Raw genomic sequence first — 18565 nt, 5'->3', positions numbered from 1 at the left:
ATGGAAACATACAGTGAAATATATTATCGGTGTCAACAACCAACACACATAAGGATCTGCTTGGAGCAGCTCTAGCCCCTTACCCTAAAGATAAGCAACAAACACTCAAAATGCTAGAGGAACTCAGCAGCGTCTTGGAAACGTGTACAGCCGACGTCTCGGCCCGAAATGTCGGCTGTACTCTGTTTCGAGACGCCGCCTGGCCTGCTGAACTCCTCCAGCATTTTGACTGTTGGTTGCGTGGATTTCCAGCATCTGCAGATTTTCTCTGGTTTGTGTACCTTAAAGCTAAATCGTCTAATGTTCTTTCTCTCTGATAAGTGGAAAGGTTTCCTGCAGTCTACCCTCGCTCTGACCCTCAGTATTTTCTAGTCCTCAGTCGTGTTCCCTCCTAATCACCTGCACTCTGAGGGGAACGGACCCAGCCTTTCCATTCTCTCCCTTTGAACGAAGCAGTCCATCTCAGACAACATCCTGGGGGAATCTGCACTGCCTGTCCTGACCAAGGGCCTTGGCCCAAAAAGGCCGAATGTTTAATCTTTTCCGTAGATGCTGCCTGACCTGCTGAGTTCCTCCAGCACTGTGTATGTGTGTGTGTTGCTCTGGATTTCCAGCGTCTGCAGAACTTCCTCGTGCTTGCACGCTCTCCATGTCTGTCACATCCCTCCTTTGAGATTCAAGCAACATACATCAAAGTTGCTGGTGAACGCAGCAGGCCAGGCAGCATCTATAGGAAGAGGCGCAGTCGACGTTTCAGGCCGAGACCCTTCGTCAGGACTAACTGAAGGAAGAGTGAGTAAGGGATTTGAAAGCTGGAGGGGAAGGGGGAGATGCAAAATGATAGGAGAAGACAGGAGGGGGAGGGATGGAGCCGAGAGCTGGACAGTTGATTGGCAAAAGGGATATGAGAGGATCATGGGGCAGGAGGTCCGGGAAGAAAGACGGGGGGGGGGGGGGGTATTTTGCATCTCCCCCTCCCCCTCCAGCTTTCAAATCCCTTACTCACTCTTCCTTCAGTTAGTCCTGACGAAGGGTCTCGGCCTGAAACGTCGACTGCGCCTCTTCCTATAGATGCTGCCTGGCCTGCTGCGTTCACCAGCAACTTTGATGTGTGTTGCTTGAATTTCCAGCATCTGCAGAATTCCTGTTGTTTGAGATTCAAGGTTGTTTAATGTCCATTTCCAGCACGCGGGTTTAAAGGAGAACGAATTAATTGTTACTCCGGATCTGATGCGGCACAAAAAAAAACACAATAAGATAAAGAACACATTAATAGTAAAAAAACACAATAAATATTAATAATTAAATATTAAAATATTAAACACAATGAAATATTTCTGATGAAGGGTCCCGGCCTGAAACGTCGACTGTAACCTCTTCCTAGAGATGCTGCCTGACCTGCTGCGTTCACAAGCAACTTTGATGTGTGTTGCATAAATATTAATATATAAGATAGCGAATATTCATTGATTGTATGCCCATCAGAGTACCCACCAGAACTGCGGACTGTACTCTATTTGAAGTTTGGCCGGTAATTTACGAAGCTAGGGCATTTGTTCCTGTATTCGGCGCCCTGACGAAAGAATGCCAGTATCCTAATGGCCTTGTTAACCGCGTCATCTGTCTAAGCTGCCATTACAGAGACTTGGCTGCCACAAGGGCAGGAATGGCTGCTGGATGTTCCTGGGTTTAGGTAGCTAGATACTGTGTCATCTCTCTGATATAGTGGTGTCAAGAAAACAACCTTTCCCTCAATGTTGAAAAAAACAAAGGAGCTGGTCGTGGACGACAGGAGGACTGGAGACGGGCTAACCCCTATCGACATCAATGGATCTGGGGTTGAGAGGGTGAACAGCTTTAAGTTCCTCAGCATCCACATCACCGAGGATCTCACGTGGTCTGTACATACCGGCTGTGCAGTGAAAAAGGCACAATAGCACCTCTTTCACCTCAGACAGTTGAGGAAGTTTGGTATGAGCCCCCAAATGCTAAGAACTTTCTACAGGGGCACAACTGAGAGCATCCTGACTGGCTGCATCACTGCCTGGTACGGGAACTGTACCTCCCTCAATCGCAGGACTCTGCAGAGAGTGATACGGACAGCTCAGCGCATCTGTAGATGTGAACTTCCCTCTATTCAGGACATTTACAGAGACAGGTGTGTAAAAAGGGCCCGAAGGATCATTGGGGACCCGAGTCACCCCAACCACAAACTGTTCCAGCTGCTACCATCCGGGAAACGGTACCGCAGCATAAAAGCCAGGACCAACAGGCTCCGGGACAGCTTCTTCCACCAGGCCATCAGACTGATTAACTCACGCTGATTTGCGTGTACTCCATATTACACTGACTGTTCTATTTATTGTAAATTATTATAAATTACTATGATCGCTCATTTAGACAGAGACGTGACGTAAAGATTTTTACTCCTTGTGTATGTCAAGGATGTAAGTAAAGTCAGTTCAATTCAGTTCAAAACTTTATTGATCCCAAGGGAAATTGCGCTGTCGCAGTAGCATTGCAAGTGCACAGATGTACAAGTGTTAAGAGAGAAGTAGGAAAGAATTAAAACAGTCTAACAGGAGGGCGTCATCACTCGCCCGGCTATAGGTTGACTCATTCTAGGGCCTAATGGCCGAGGATAAGAATGACCTCCTACAGCACTCTTTGGAGCAGCGTAGCTGTCTTAGGTGTTTCCGCAGGGATGGGGGGGTATAAGAGGTGGGAGAGTGTCATTGCTAATCACGGCTGCAGAAAGGGATGGCGTCATGGAGGGGTTGTCTACTGAGTCAGTGTGGGCGGGAGTCGGAAAATGGAAAAGCGGAATCACTCCTTTGGAAGTGTTCTGCAGATTCCGTAATAGGGACACTGAGGGGCAGGTCAGGAGGCGGATCTTGGAAAGGTGGGAAAATAGCCCTGTTTCCCGCCTCTGGCCAATGCTGCCTCAGTTCAGTGCAAGAGCCAGTAGAGCCTTGGCACAAATTTTTACTTTTGGATCAGGGTGCGGAAAGGATTATCCAGCAATTGCTGCTGGAAAACGAATTTCTGCAGAAAGCTGTGGAAAACGGCCGTGTAATTCTTGCAAGGCAGGACATAAAGACGCTTATTGTCTAGGCTCCCGTACTTTGGAAGGGTTTAAGAGGCGGTGTACTCATATACCAGTATTAATCAAGAGTTCAAGTTCAGGCAAAACTGGTAAAAAGATCAGTCAAAGTGGAAATTCAGGCCTGAAGTTCTAATCCCTACGACTCAGTTCTAGTCCCACTCTTCAACAGCCCCAACCACCACCACCTTATCATTTCCTGTCAGAGTCACCTTATGCACGAACTAGCATCACTTTATGGACGTACAATCCATCTGTGTATGTAAGCTACCTTATGTATTTATATTTATTGGGTTTTCATTTTTTTAAATATCTTTTGTGTTTGTTTTGTGCTGCATCAATTCCGGAGTAATAATCATTTTGTTCTCCTTTACGCTTGCGTACAGAAAATGACATTGAGCGGTCTTAAATCTTGAGTCTCACCGTGCTGCTTACAGAATTTTAGTCTGTTTCTGTACGGAAAAAAAAATCAAGAAGTAAAAAGATGTCATCAGTAAAAGTGACCATAAAACAGCAGATTCAAACTGCCTGGTAGCTGTACAATTCCTCATGTCCTTTACGGACATCACTGTCTGGTATGGAGGGGCTACTGCACAGGACCGAAAGAAGCTGCAGAGGGTTGTAAATCTAGTCAGCTCCATCTTGGGCTCCAGCCTACAAAGTACCCAGGACATCTTCAGGGAGCGGTGTCTCAGAAAGGCAGCGTCCATTATTAAGGACCCCCATCACCCAGGGCATGGCCTTTTCTCACTGTTACCATCAGGGAGGAGGTACAGGAGCCTGAAGGCACACACTCAGCGATTCAGGAACAGCTTCTTCCCCTCTGCTATCCGATTCCTAAATGGGCATTGAACCCTTTGGGGGGCTACTGCGCAGGACCGAAAGAAGCTGCAGACGGTTGTAAATCTTGTCGACTCCATTTTGGGTACTAGCCTACTAAGTACCCAGGGAGCGGTGTCTCAGAAAAGCGGCATCCGTTATTAAGGACCTCCAGCACCCAGGGCATGTCCTTTTCTCACTGTTACCATCAGGGAGGAGGTACAGAAGCCTGAAGGCACACACTCAGCGATTCAGGAACAGCTTCTTCCCCTCTGCCATCCGATTCCTAAATGGACATTGAAACCATGAACACTACCTCACTTTTTAAATATATATTATTTCTGTTTCTTGCATGATTTTTAATCTACTCAATATACATATACTGTATACCAGCAACTTTGATGTATACCAGCAACTTCCCCTCTGCCATCAGGGAGGAGGTACACGAGCCTGAAGACACACACTCAGCGATTCAGGAACAGCTTCTTCCCCTCTGCCATCTGATTCCGAAATGGACACTGAACCTCTGGACACTAACTCACTTTTTAAAAAATATACAGTATTTTTGTTTTTGCACTTTTAAAAAATCTATTCAATATACGAAATTTTACTTCTTAGTTTTATTTTTTTCTCTGCTAGATTATGTATTGCATTGAACTGCTGCTGCTAAGTTAACAAGTTTCATGTCACATGCCGGTGATAATAGTCCTGATTCTGATTCTGACAACATGCTGGTCAATCAGGTTTATGAGCGATTGTAATCACCTTGTTGACTCTCAAAGCCCAAAATCAATTGCATCAAGTCTCAATCTGCCTCTGTCTTCTCTCAGGGCAACACAACACCCCTCTCCCCAGCACGGTCGCGTTCTGCCCAGTAAATAAGTCCAAAAAAAAAACATAGGAGCACAATTAGGCCATTCAGCCCATCAAGATTGCTCTACCGTTCCATCCCGGCTGATTTACTATCCCTCTCAACCCCATTCTCCTGCTTCCCCCCTGTAAACTTTGACATTCTATCTCATCAAAAACCTATCGACCTCCGCTTTAAATATACCCAATGACTTAGCCCCTCCAGCCGTTTGTGGCAATTAATTCCACAGATTCATCCCCCTCTGGCTGAAGAAATTCCTCCTCATCTCTGTTCTAAAGTGACGTCCCTCTATTCTGAGACTGTGCCTGCTGTCCGGGACTTCCCCCCACTGTAGGAAACATCCTCTTCACCTCCACTCTCAAAGTCCAAAGGCCTTTCAATGTTCGATACGTTTCAATGAAATCCCCCTTCGTTCTTCTAATCTCCAGCGGCTACCTGAGCCGCCAAATGCTCCACACCCATCAACGCTTTCATTCCCGGGATCACTCTCGCGAGTCTTCTCTGGGGCCCTCTCTCTCTCTCCGACGCCAGCACGTCTATGCTTAAATCCGGGGCCCAAAACTGCGATCTGAGGAAAGCCTACTGTGGCCAACGCAATCGGTGGCCTTGCATCAGCTTCATCTTGGTGCACGCGCTGGCTTGCTCTGGTTGGCAGCTGGTTTAATGCACGGCAGCGAAGCGGCCAGCGGCCCCAGCAAGCCGGGTTCGATTCGCGACACCGCCTGTAAGGAGTTTGTACGTCCTCCCCGCAACTTTTAGTCCTTTTAGTAACAGACTAAGACAACTGCACTGCTCCAAAGAGCGATAAATGAGGTCATTCTTACCCTCGGCTGTTAGGCTCTATAATGAGTCAATCTATAGCCGGGGGAGTGATGACCCCTCCTGTTAGACTGTTTGATGGAACTTATTTCTTATCCTTTCTTACTTCTGATATTTGTATATCTGTGCACTTGTATTGACTCTGTAATTTCCAGTCAGATCAATAAAGTATCTCTCTTTCTCTCTCTCTGATAGTAAAGGGGTGGCAATGGGGAGAATGGGCCACTTCAGAGGTCAGCGGGGCTGCCGTGCCTCGAGCTGCAGGAGGTGGGTGGGATCTTTGTTGAGGAATGACGTTTATTGGGGAGGAAATTGTAGCTGCTCAGGGGAATTAGAACTGCGCGGGCGGGCTTGCTTTGCAGGGCCTTCACGTTACCGGGGATTACTTGCAGCCTCACAATGCATTAAGAAGCCCGACCACGTGCAACTCGGAGTTTGTGGGAGGCCCTCGCAGTGATAGTTCCTTCGCTGCTGTCCGCTGGCGAGGTGACTAACGTTGCTCCATTGTTTAAACGGGCGGGGATCTACATCTCGGTCGGTCTGACGTCGGTAGTGGAGGGGGTTCTGAGGGACAGGACCCGCCGACCTCTGGGTGGATAGAGGCTGATTAGCAGGGGTTAGCGTGGCCTTGCGTGTGGGAGGCCGTGCTTGCTGAAGTTTCAGATCTTCGGAAGAATTGGCCGGCGACGTAGGCGTGGGTAGGGCACTGGATGCTGCTTATTTGGGTGTCAGCAAAGTCTTCGACGAGGATTCACGTGGTGGGCTGGTCTGCAAGGCTCGATGGAGATAGTCATAGTCATACCTTATTGATCCCAGGGGAAATTGGTTTTCGTTACAGTTGCACCATAAATAATAAATAGTAATAGAACCATAAGTAGTTAAATAGTATTATGTAAATTATGCCAGTAAATAAGTCCAGGACCAGCCTATTGGCTCAGGGTGTCTGACCCTCCAAGGGAGGAGTTGTAAAGTTTGATGGCCACAGGCAGGAATGACTTCCTATGACGCTCTGTACTGCATCTCAGTGGAATGAGTCTCTGGCTGAATGTACTCCTGTGCCCACCCAGTGCATTATGTAGTGGATGGGAGACATTGTCCAAGATGGCATGCAACTTGGACAGCATCCTCTTTCAGACACCACTGTCAGAGAGTCCAGTTCCATCCCCACAACGTCACTGGCCTTACGAATGAGTTTGTTGATTCTGTTGGTGTCTGCTACCCTCAGCCTGCTGCCCCAGCACACAACAGCAAACATGATCGCACTGGCCACCACAGACTCGTAGAACATCCTCAGCATCGTCCGGCAGATGTTAAAGGACCTCAGTCTCCTCAGGAAATAGAGACGGCTCTGACCGTTCTTGTAGACAGCCTCAGTGTTCTTTAACCAGTCCAGTTTATTGTCAATTCGTATCCCCAGGTATTTGTAATCCTCCACCATGTCCACACTGACCCCGCTGAATGGAAACAGGGGTGACCGGTACCTTAGCTCTCCTCAGGTCCACCACCAGCTCCTTAGTCTTTTTCACATTAAGCTGCAGATAATTCTGCTCACACCATGTGACAAAGTTTCCTACCGTAGCCCTGTACTCAGCCTCATCTCCCTTGCTGATGCATCCAACTATGGCAGAGTCACCCGAAAACTTCTGAAGATGATAAGACTCTGTGCAGTAGTTGAAGGGATGTCTGGAGGGAGCTGGCCAGGTGGGTTCAAAACTAGCTCGGAGGTAGGAGGCAGGGGGTAGTTCCTCGGTGTGGAGACCGGGGACTAGTGGTGTGCCTCGGGTCGGTGTTGGGACCCTTGTTCGTCATCACTTAATGTAAAAAGTGATTTGTGCGCGGACACACAAGGCTTCGTCGGTCAGTTTTTGTGGATGACGTGAAATTAGGAGGTGATGTTGGTCATCGTAGACCGGCGGGGTGGGGGGTGGTCTTGCCCCGTTAGGGAAGTGGGCTGAGGAATGGCAAATGGATTTCAATACAGAGAAGTGTGAGGTGATACGGTTTGGGAAGCCAAGCTAGTATAGGGCTTACGCTATGAATGGTGAGGCACTAGGGTGTGAAATGGAACAGATACAAGCTAAAGTCATTGAAAAGTACAGCACAGAAACAGGCCCTTTGGCCCATCTAGTCCGCTGCAAGACCATTTAAACAGCCTGCTCCCACTGACCTGCGCCGGGACCATCGCCCTCCGCACCCCTACCATCCATGTACCTATCCGAACTTCTCTTAAACGTTGAAACCGAGCTCGCCTGCACCACTCGCGCTGGCAGCTCGTTCCACACTCTCACCCACCCTCCGAGTGAAGAAGGTTTCCCCTCATGTTCCCCTTAAACTTCTCACCTTTCACCCTTAACCCACGACCTCTGGTTGCCGTCCCACCCAACCTCAGTGGAAAAAGCCTGCTTGCATTCACTCTATCTGTACCCCTCATACTTTTGTATATCTCTATCAAATCTCCTCTCAGTCTCCTACGTTCTAAAGAATACAGTCAGAACCTGTTCAATGTTTCTCGTATCTCAGGTCCCCCAGACCTGGTAACATCTTTGTGAATTTTCTCTGTACTCTTTCAACCTTGTTTATATCTCTCCTGTCGGTAGGTGACCAAAACCACACACAATACTTCAAATTAGACCCCGCCAACATCCTTTACAACTTCAACATAGCATCCCAGCTCCTGTACTCAGTACTTTGATTTATGAAGACTAATATGCCAAAAGCTTTCTTTAGGACCCTATCTACCTGTGACAGCACTTTCAACGAACTATGGACCTGCATTCCCAGATCCCTTTGTAATACCACACTCCTCAGTGCCCGACCGTTCGCTGCGTAAGGCGTAGCCTGGTTTGGGTTCAACTGGTGATGGAAATGGCATTTAGTCAGGGCATTGAGTATAGGAGTTGAAACATTTATATTGCAGTCGCATTGTTGACCTTTTGTCAACAGAACGAGGTTAGGAAATTCATGGCACAACTTGTAATTAGTCTAAGCTTGCACCTTATTGTCTCTGCACAAACAACGACGTGACTGTGTTGACCCCAGGCCAACAGCTTAGAACATGAATTCTACTGCCCCCTCTGTGCCAATACTCACCCAGACACCTTGTCCAATTTATGACACCGAAACAGGGGATCGCCCTTGGCCAGACGATTTACCCTTTCTTCGCCCAGTCCCTGACGAGAGGGTTCTTCCTTGCGACGGTGATTTTCCTGAGCTGTTTCTGTCAGCAGGCTCGAAGTGTCCATTTTTATACTTGTTCCTTACCAATTCAAATTATTGCACTCCAGTGTCATTGGCTGTAGGTCATCTGATTAACCTTTAACCCCCTTTTTTATTGGCTCTGCTCCAGGCCAGCATTCATTTATGGCCCTTTGTTCTCTTCAGTAACCAGCTCGAATCACTCCAACCCCAGCATTCACCGACCTGCACATTACGTCCAACCAGAGCACATCTCACAAATAACTTCTTATTTGGAAATGGTCTCCAGTCCGGCAGATGACCTGTTGCATCATTGTGTCTTCTTTAAAAGAAAACCGAGCAAATCCATCTCACAAAATGGAGGATGTAAAACAGCGCCACAAAATGGCAGCCTCCATCTCCAAGCACGTGGCCAGGAACAAAGACAATTGGTCTGCCTGCTTCCGATGTCCTTGACCCATTCGAGTTCAACGTTTTCTTCCTTATTTTAAATCCTCCATGGCCAACATTGCATTTGCCTCTTTTACCACTGTTTGTGAGAGAAACAGATCAGGTGGACAGTAATTGTCTTTTCCCCGGAGTGGGGAAGTCCAAAACCAGGGGACGAGAGTTTAGGGTGAGAGGGGAAAGATTTAAGAGGGATCTTAGGAGCACGTTTTTCACTTAGAAGGTGTTGAGTGTATGGAAGAAACTGCCTGAGCAGGGGATTCCCAATCAGGGATCCCTGCCAGTAACCGAGCGGGTACCCCTGTACCAGAGGAAGTAGTTGAGACAGGTACACTAGTATCATTTGAAAAGCACTCGGACAGGTACGTGGGGGAGGGACGGACTTGGAAGCCAAGCCAAACGCAATGTCCACCCATCCAAAACCAGGGAACTGGGAATAGATGTTTGGAATTGAGCAGGAATATCCGGTTTCCCTATCCACCATGGGGAATGGAGCATGAATGTCAGGGTTTGCCTCCCCACCACAGGGAACTGAGCAGGAATATCGGGTTTCCCTCTCCACCACGGGGAATGGCCAGGAATATTGGGTTTCCCTCTCCACCACGGGGAATGGGGCAGGAATATCGGGTTTCCCTCTCCACCACGGGGAATGGAGCAGGAATGTCAGGTTTGCCTCCCCACCACGGGGAACTGAACAGGAATATCGGGTTTCCCTCTCCACCACGGGGAGTGGAGCGGGAATATCGGGTTTCCCTCTCCACCATGGGGAATGGAGCAGGAATGTCAGGGTTTGCCTCACCGCCACGGGGAACTGAACAGGAATATCGGGTTTCCCTCTCCACCACGGGGAATGGAGCAGGAATATCAGGTTTCCCTCTCCACCACGGGGAATGGCCAGGAATATTGGGTTTCCCTCTCCACCACGGGGAATGGGGCAGGAATATCGGGTTTCCCTCTCCACCACGGGGAATGGAGCAGGAATATCGGGTTTGCCTCCCCACCACGGGGAACTGAACAGGAATATCGGGTTTCCCTCTCCACCACGGGGATTGGAGCAGGAATATCGGGTTTCCCTCTCCACCACGGGGAATGGAGCAGGAATATCGGGTTTCCCTCTCCACCACGGGGAACTGGAGCAGGAATATCGGGTTTCCCTCCCCACCACGGGGAATGGAGCAGGAATATCGGGTTTCCCTCTCCACCACGGGGAATGGAGCAGGAATATCGGGTTTCCCTCTCCACCACGGGGAATGGAGCAGGAATATCGGGTTTCCCTCTCCACCACGGGGAACTGAGCAGGAATATCGGGTTTCCCTCCCCACCACGGGGAATGGAGCAGGAATATCGGGTTTCCCTCTCCACCACGGGGAATGGAGCAGGAATATCGGGGTTTCCCTCTCCACCACGGGGAATGGAGCAGGAATATCGGGTTTCCCTCTCCACCACGGGGATTGGAGCAGGAATATCGGGTTTCCCTCCCCACCACGGGGATTGGAGCAGGAATATCGGGTTTGCCTCCCCACCACGGGGAATGGAGCAGGAATATCGGGTTTCCCTCTCCACCACGGGGAATGGAGCAGGAATATCGGGTTTCCCTCTCCACCACGGGGAATGGAGCAGGAATATCGGGTTTCCCTCTCCACCACGGGGAACTGAACAGGAATATCGGGTTTCCCTCCCCACCACGGGGAATGGAGCAGGAATATCGGGTTTCCCTCTCCACCACGGGGAACTGAACAGGAATATCGGGTTTCCCTCTCCACCACGGGGATTGGAGCAGGAATATCAGGTTTCCCTCTCCACCACGGGGAATGGAGCAGGAATATCGGGTTTCCCTCTCCACCACGGGGATTGGAGCAGGAATATCAGGTTTCCCTCACCACCACGGGGATTGGAGCAGGAATATCGGGGTTTCCCTCTCCACCACGGGGAATGGAGCAGGAATATCGGGGTTTCTCTCTCCACCACGGGGAATGGAGCAGGAATATCGGGTTTCCCTCTCCACCACGGGGAATGGAGCAGGAATATCGGGTTTGCCTCCCCACCACGGGGAATGGAGCAGGAATATCGGGTTTGCCTCCCCACCACGGGGATTGGAACAGGAATATCGGGTTTGCCTCCCCACCACGGGGAATGGAGCAGGAATATCGGGTTTCCCTCCCCACCACGGGGAATGGAGCAGGAATATCGGGTTTCCCTCTCCACCACGGGGAATGGAGCAGGAATATCGGGTTTCCCTCACCACCACGGGGATTGGAGCAGTGTCTCTCGGTGTGAAGGAGCAGGAAGTGTTATCTGCATTACTGTGTCCATCAGTGTGAAGGAGGGGAAGCGTTGTCTGCATTATCGTGTTACCCCGATGGCTGTCATTTCTGCTTTCTGCACAGATCCGCGTGCGGCCCCTGGCCTCCCCGGCTTTCAGACAGATTCAGCCGATCCGAGGCCAACACCCGCGCCTGTAAATTGTGTTTGAGCAAGGGGCTAAAGTTAACTTATTCCCGTGGCACCCCATGGCACTGAAACATCAATACTTTTAGTTGTTGGAATAGGACGTCGTGGGAGAGAGAAGAGGCCGAATTTGGTCAGATTCACTACTGATCTCCGTCACCGCATTTGAATTCAAATTTTCGAACGTTCTCACACCGTCATTCCTTCACAATGTCTCCCTCGGCTTGTTGGCTGCTGGAATAGTGCGGTTTCACTGAGCGGCTGGGCAGGTCCAGGCGAATCACAATCCGAATTTGGTTTTGCTGTCTCTGCCGCGTGTTGGGAAACGTGCTGTTCCGCAGGAGGCAATTTGTACAGTGAGCCGCAGGTGGGAGGGTTTGTTTCTATCAATAGATAGGCCGCAGAGATGCTCAAACTAGCTTTGTATCCCTATCAGATCCGCCCCCTCCATTGACTCTTTTAACTCCAGGCTCAAAACTTACCTTTATTCACTAGTGTTTGAATCTTCCTGATGTGCCTGATTTTTGGCTCATGTGTTGTTTATTTTGTGCCTGTGAGCTGTGTGCCCTGTTGTTTATATCTGTGTTTCTTGTATTTGTGATTTTAGCTACCTGTTCTGGTTTGTACTGCACTTTGGTCAACATGGGTTGTTTTTAACATCTTTAACATCTGCCGGACGATGCTGAGGATGTTCTACGAGTCTCTGGTGGCCAGTGCTATCACGTTTGCTGTTGTGTGCTGGGGCAGCAGGCTGAGGGTAGCAGGCACCAACAGAATCAACAAACTCATTTGTAAGGCCAGTGATGTTGTGGGGATGGAACTGGACTCTCTGACGGTGGTGTCTGAAAAGAGGATGCTGTCCAAGTTGCATGCCATCTTGGACAATGTCTCCCATCCACTACATAATGTACTGGGTGGGCACAGGAGTACATTCAGCCAGAGACTCATTCCACCGAGATGCAACACAGAGCGTCATAGGAAGTCATTCCTGCCTGTGGCCATCAAACTTTACAACTCCTCCCTTGGAGGGTCAGACACCCTGAGCCAATAGGCTGGTCCTGGACTTATTTCATAATTTACATATTACTATTTAACTATTTATGGTTCTATTACTATTTATTATTTATGGTGCAACTGTAATGAAAACCAATTTCCCCCGAGATCAATAAAGTATGACTATGACTATGACTATGACTATGACTAAATGTGCTTTATAAATAAATTTGACATGACTTGACTTGTAGAAGGAAAATTGTCCTAGAGCATAAAGGAGTGCCTTTCAGATAATATCATCCACATACATATATACTCTTTTTGGGAGAAATAGCTGGATAATGTTTTCTGTAGTCGAATCCGAGAGTCCGGAAAAAGAATCAGTGAATATGGTGCAGTGGACCTTTTTTAAACTTCATAGTAAGTTTACTTTCAAAGTACAAAGTACCATGTACAACCCTGAGATTCGTTCTCTTGCGGGCAGTCACTGTAAATACAAAGAAACACAACAGAATCGATGAGAGACCGCACCCAATACGACGGACAGACAACCAATGTGCAAGAGACAACAAACTACTCAAGCACAAAAAAAAAGCAATATATATCAGGATCATGAGTTGTAGAGTCCTTGAAAGTGAGCCCAGAGTTGTGGAGTCAGCCCAGTGTTGGGGTGAGTGAAGTGATCCCCTCTGGTTCAAAAGCCTGATGGTTGAGGGGTAATAACTGTTCCTGAACCTGGTGGTGTGGGTCCTGAGGCTCCCGTACCTCCTTCCTGACGGTTGAGGGGTAATAACTGTTCCTGAACCTGGTGGTGTGAGTCCTGAGGCTCCTGTACCTCCTTCCTGACGGTTGAGGGGTAATAACTGTTCCTGAACCTGGTGGTGTGGGTCCTGAGGCTCCTGTACCTCCTTCCTGATGGTTGAGGGGTAATAACTGTCCCTGAACCTGGTGGTGTGGGACCTGAGGCTCCTGTACCTCCTTCCTGATGGTTGAGGGGTAATAACTGTCCCTGAACCTGGTGGTGTGAGTCCTGAGGCTCCTGTACCTCCTTCCTGATGGTTGAGGAGTAATAACTGTTCCTGAACCTGGTGGTGTGGTTCCTGAGGCTCCTGTACCTCCTTCCTGATGGTTGAGGGGTAATAACTGTCCCTGAACCTGGTGGTGTGGGTCCTGAGGCTCCTGTACCTCCTTCCTGATGGTTGAGTGTTAATAACTGTTCCTGAACCTGGTGGTGTGGGTCCTGAGGCTCCTGTACTTCCTTCCTGATGGTTGAGGGGTAATAACTGTTCCTGAACATGGTGGTGTGGGTCCTGAGGCTCCTGTACCTCCTTCCTGATGGTTGAGGGGTAGGAACTGTCCCTGAACGTGGTGGTGCGGGTCCTGAGGCTCCTGTACCTCCTTCCTGATGGTTGAGGGGGTAATAACTGTTCCTGAACGTGGTGGTGTGGGTCCTGAGGCTCCTGTACCTCCTTCCTGATGGTTGAGGGGTAGGAACTGTCCCTGAACGTGGTGGTGCGGGTCCTGAGGCTCCTGTACCTCCTTCCTGATGACAGCAGTGAGAAGAGAACGTGCTCAGGGTGGTGGGGGCACTCGATGATGGATGCTGCTTTCTAGCAACAATGCTCCGTGCAGATGTGCTCAGTGGTGGGGAGGGCTTTACCCGCGTTGGACTGGGCCGTATCCACTACTTTTTGTATTGGATTTAGCCCAGTTTGTTGGGGTGGAGGATAAATATTTCCTGTAACATACAGGGCTACCAGCTTCTGCACCTCTCCCTCCCCCCACCTTCTGTTTCCAGCCCTGACAAAAGGTCTTGTCCTGAAACCTTGGCTGTTTATTCCTCTCCATAGATGCAGCCTGAAGTGTCTTGGGCGCACATATATTGCTCGGGTTTTGGACAGGACTGCACTGGTCAACGTGGAGCGGAGAGCGAGTTTGTGAACCTGGCGGGAGTAAAGGATGTTGGGAATGGCGAGGGTGGAGCGCCCGCGGGAGGGGTGTGGGACGGGTGGCAGAGAAAGAGAATCGGGGTGGGGGTGTAGACACACCCAGCCCTGAGACACCAAGCAAGGTCATTTGATCCCAAACAATTGGTTTATTGATCATTACAGATCGTCTGTCTGGTGCTCCCCACTCCCTTCCCCTTTTCTCCCTCTCCCTGCCTCCTCTTCCCACTCTCAGTCCCCAGCAGAGACCCAGATCAGAATCAGGTTTATCATCACTCACGTATGTCATGAAATTTGTTTCTTTTTTCGCAGCAGTACAGTGCAATACATAAAATTCCTACAACTCCCTAACTGTATATATGTGCCTCGGACTTTTCCAAAGTGCAGAATATCAGAAAATATGATCCAGAAGAATTCTATAAAAAAATATACTCTTGGCTTGCCAGCAGTTGCTAAAGTACTGACAAATAGTTAGCAGCTTTTTGTTTAATTATTGAATGGACATTGGCTTTGAAGTATTAAAGAAGAGGGCATTGGACTTGCATGTTTTGGCTTGGTAGCACCCCAATGATGGGGAAAGCTTGAATTATTCTTGCAAACACGAGGAATTCTGCAGATGCTGGAAGTTCAAGCAACACACATCAAAGTTGCTGGTGAACGCAGCAGGCCAGGCAGCATCTCTAGGAAGAGGTACAGTCGACGTTTCAGGCCGAGACCTTTCGTCAGGACTAACTGGGGAAAGGTCTCGGTCTGAAACGTCGACTGTACCTCTTCCTTGAATTATTCTTGGCGTGCTTCTGTGTCTTGTCGTGATTGGGGTGCCACGGTAACGTAGCGGTAAGTGCAACCGCTAGGTCAGAGTTCAATCCCAGCGTCCTCTGTAAGGAGTCTCTACGCCCCCCCCTGTGACTGCAGAGGTTTCCTCCGGGTACTCTGGTTTCCTCCCACAGTAGGTTAGCTGTAAAAGGTCCTGTAATCAGGACAGGAGTAAGTCAGGGGCTTTCTGGGGAGCGGTGCAGCTTGAAGGGCAGAATTGTCCTGTTCCGCCCTGTATCTCTAAATAATTATTTATAGATAAATTGAATGACACTGAAAGTGACACGTACAAAATGATCTGGTTGATGGGATGGTAAACTGGATGAGTAAGTATGCAGATGATACTAAGATACTTGGAGTTGTGGATAATGAAGTAGGTTTTCAAAGCTTGCAGAGAGATTTAGGCCAGTTAGAAGAGTGGGCTGAAAGGTGGCAGATGGAGTTTAATGCTGATAAGTGTGAGGTGCTACATTTTGGTAGGGCTAATCAAAATAGGACATACATGGTAAATGGTAGGGTATTGAAGAATGCAGTAGAACAGAGGGATCTAGGAATAATGATGCATAGTTCCCTGAAGGTGCAATCTCATGTGGATAGGGTGGTGAAGAAAGCTTTTGGTATGCTGGCCTTTATAAATCAGAGCATTGAGTATAGGAGTTGGGATGTAATGTTGAAATTGTACCAGGCATTGGTGAGGCCAAATTTGGAGTATTGTGTACAGTTTTGGTCACCGAATTATAGGAAAGATGTCAACAAAATAGAGGGAGTACAGAGAAGATTTACTAGAATGTTACCTGGGTTTCATCTCCTAAGTTACAGAGAAAGGTTGAACAAGTTGGGTCTTTATTCTTTGGAGCGTAGAAGGTTGAGGGGGGACTTGATAGAGGTGTTTAAAATTATGAGGGGGATAGATAGAGTTGACGTGGATAGGCTTTTTCCATTGAGAATGGGGAAGATTCAAACAAGAGGACATGAGTTGAGAGTTAAAGGGCAAAAGTTTAGGGGTAACATGAGGGGGAACTTCTTTACTCAGAGAGTGGTAGCTGTGTGGAACAAGCTTCCAGCAGAAGTGGTAGAGGCAGGTTCGATGTTGTTGATTAAAGTTAAACTGGATAGATATATGGACAGGAAAGGAATGGAGGGTTATGGGCTGAGTGCAGGTCGGTGGGACTAGGTGAGAGTAAGAGTTCGGCACGGACTAGAAGGGCCGAGATGGCCTGTTTCCGTGCTGTAATTGTTATCTGGTTATAAAATGCTGGAGGAACTCGGCAGGTCAGGCAGCATCTATGGAAAGGAATAACCAGCGAACGTTTCAGGCCGAGACCTTTCGTCAGGACTGGAGAGGAAGGGGGCAAGGCACCACAGTCAGAAGGTGGGGGGGAGGAAAAGGTATGCAAGCCGGCCGGTGGAGGGGTGAGACCAGGGGAAGGGAGAGGGGTGAATTGAGACACCGGGGGAGGTGATAGCTGGGAAAGGTAAAGGGCTGGAGAGGAAGGAATCTGATCGGAGAGGAGAGTGGACCGTGGGAGAAAGGGAAGGAGGAGGGACACCAGGGGGAGGTGATGGGTGGGAAAGGTAAAGGGCTGGAGAGGAAGGAATCTGATCGGAGAGGAGAGTGGACCGTGGGAGAAAGGGAAGGAGGTGGGACACCAGGGGGAGGTGATGGGTGGGAAAGGTAAAGGGCTGGAGAGGAAGGAATCTGATCGGAGAGGAGAGTGGACCGTGGGAGAAAGGGAAGGAGGAGGGACACCAGGGGGAGGTGATGGGTGGGAAAGGTAAAGGGCTGGAGAGGAAGGAATCTGATCGGAGAGGAGAGTGGACCGTGGGAGAAAGGGAAGGAGGAGGGACACCAGGGGGAGGTGATGGGTGGGAAAGGTAAAGGGCTGGAGAGGAAGGAATCTGATCGGAGAGGAGAGTGGACCGTGGGAGAAAGGGAAGGAGGAGGGACACAAGGGGGAGGTGATGGGTGGGAGAGGTAAAGGGCTGGAGAGGAAGGAATCTGATAGGAGAGGAGAGTGGACCGTGGGAGAAAGAGAAGGAGGAGGGACACCAGGGGGAGGTGAAGAAGAGGGGAAGCGGGAGGGGATACAATTACAAGAAGCTGGAGAAATCGATGTTCATGCCATGAGGTTGGGGGCTACCCAGACGGAGTATGAGGTGTTGCCTCTCCACCCTGAGAGTGGCCTCACCAACGCAGAGGAGGAGGTAGGGGGCCGACCTGTCGGAATGGGAATGGGGAATGGGGTTAAAACGGCTGGCCACCGGGAATCCCCGCTTGCCGCGGATGGGGGGGGCGGTCGGCGGTGCTCGGCACTGAAATGTCGCCGTGCGTGTGGCCCGGTGAAGTTCGCGGCCTGATCGCTCTCACGTCAAACCGACAGCCGCGGTGGAGCCGGAACTAAAGAGCCTCATCTTTTTTCAGCGTCAGCTCCGCCAGTCCGACAAACAGCGCCAAGCCGGAATCTGTCAGCAGCCGGCTGGATGAAGGGTTGGATTTGTCGTCCCAGAAGGAAGAATGGGAACTCAGGCCTGGTAAGACAAACTTCACCTGTCCTGCGCTTACTATTTACCACCGGTTCTGTCCATGAGTGGGGGGAGCGGGGAGAGATTTCTCCTTGGGCAGTGACCATCCGCGCATTGATACGTATTGTCCACCCGCTCTGGCTTCTGTTCCTTCGACCTATTTGGATGGTAGTAACAGGACAGGTCCGAGTCAGCATGGATTTACGAAGGGGAAATCGTGCTTGACTAATCTTCTGGAATTTTTTGAGGATGTAACTATGAAAATGGACAAGGGAGAGCCAGTGGATGTAGTGTACCTGGACTTTCAGAAAGCCTTTGATAAGTCCCACATAGGAGATTAGTGGGCAAAATTAGGGCACATGGTATTGGGGGCAGAGTACTGACCTCGACTGAAAATTGGCTGGCTGACAGAAAACAAAGAGTAGCGATTAACAGGTCCCTTTTGGAATGGCAGACGGTGACCAGTGGGGTACCGCAGGGTTCAGTGCTGGGACTGCAGCTGCTTACAATATACATTAATGATTTAGATGAGGGAATTAAAAGTTACATTAGCAAATTTGCCGATGACACAAAGCTGGGTGGCAG

The 18565-nt window shown here is 49.4% G+C and overlaps 1 protein-coding gene across 5 annotated transcripts in view; it reads left to right on the top strand.

The window, feature by feature from the left end:
- The window catches only part of LOC134340962 (dixin-like), a 263330-nt gene that overhangs the window by 182871 nt on the left and 61894 nt on the right, over positions 1 to 18565 (top strand). For all 5 annotated transcript variants that reach the window (XM_063038593.1, XM_063038595.1, XM_063038594.1 and 2 more), the window contains one exon: positions 17880 to 17989. In XM_063038593.1, the coding sequence (XP_062894663.1) occupies positions 17880 to 17989 (110 nt within the window). The remainder of the gene's footprint in view (positions 1 to 17879; positions 17990 to 18565) is intronic.

This window comes from Mobula hypostoma, chromosome X2, assembly GCF_963921235.1.
Source record: "Mobula hypostoma chromosome X2, sMobHyp1.1, whole genome shotgun sequence".
NCBI lineage: Eukaryota > Metazoa > Chordata > Chondrichthyes > Myliobatiformes > Myliobatidae > Mobula > Mobula hypostoma.
This window is presented reverse-complemented; position numbering and strand designations above follow the sequence as displayed.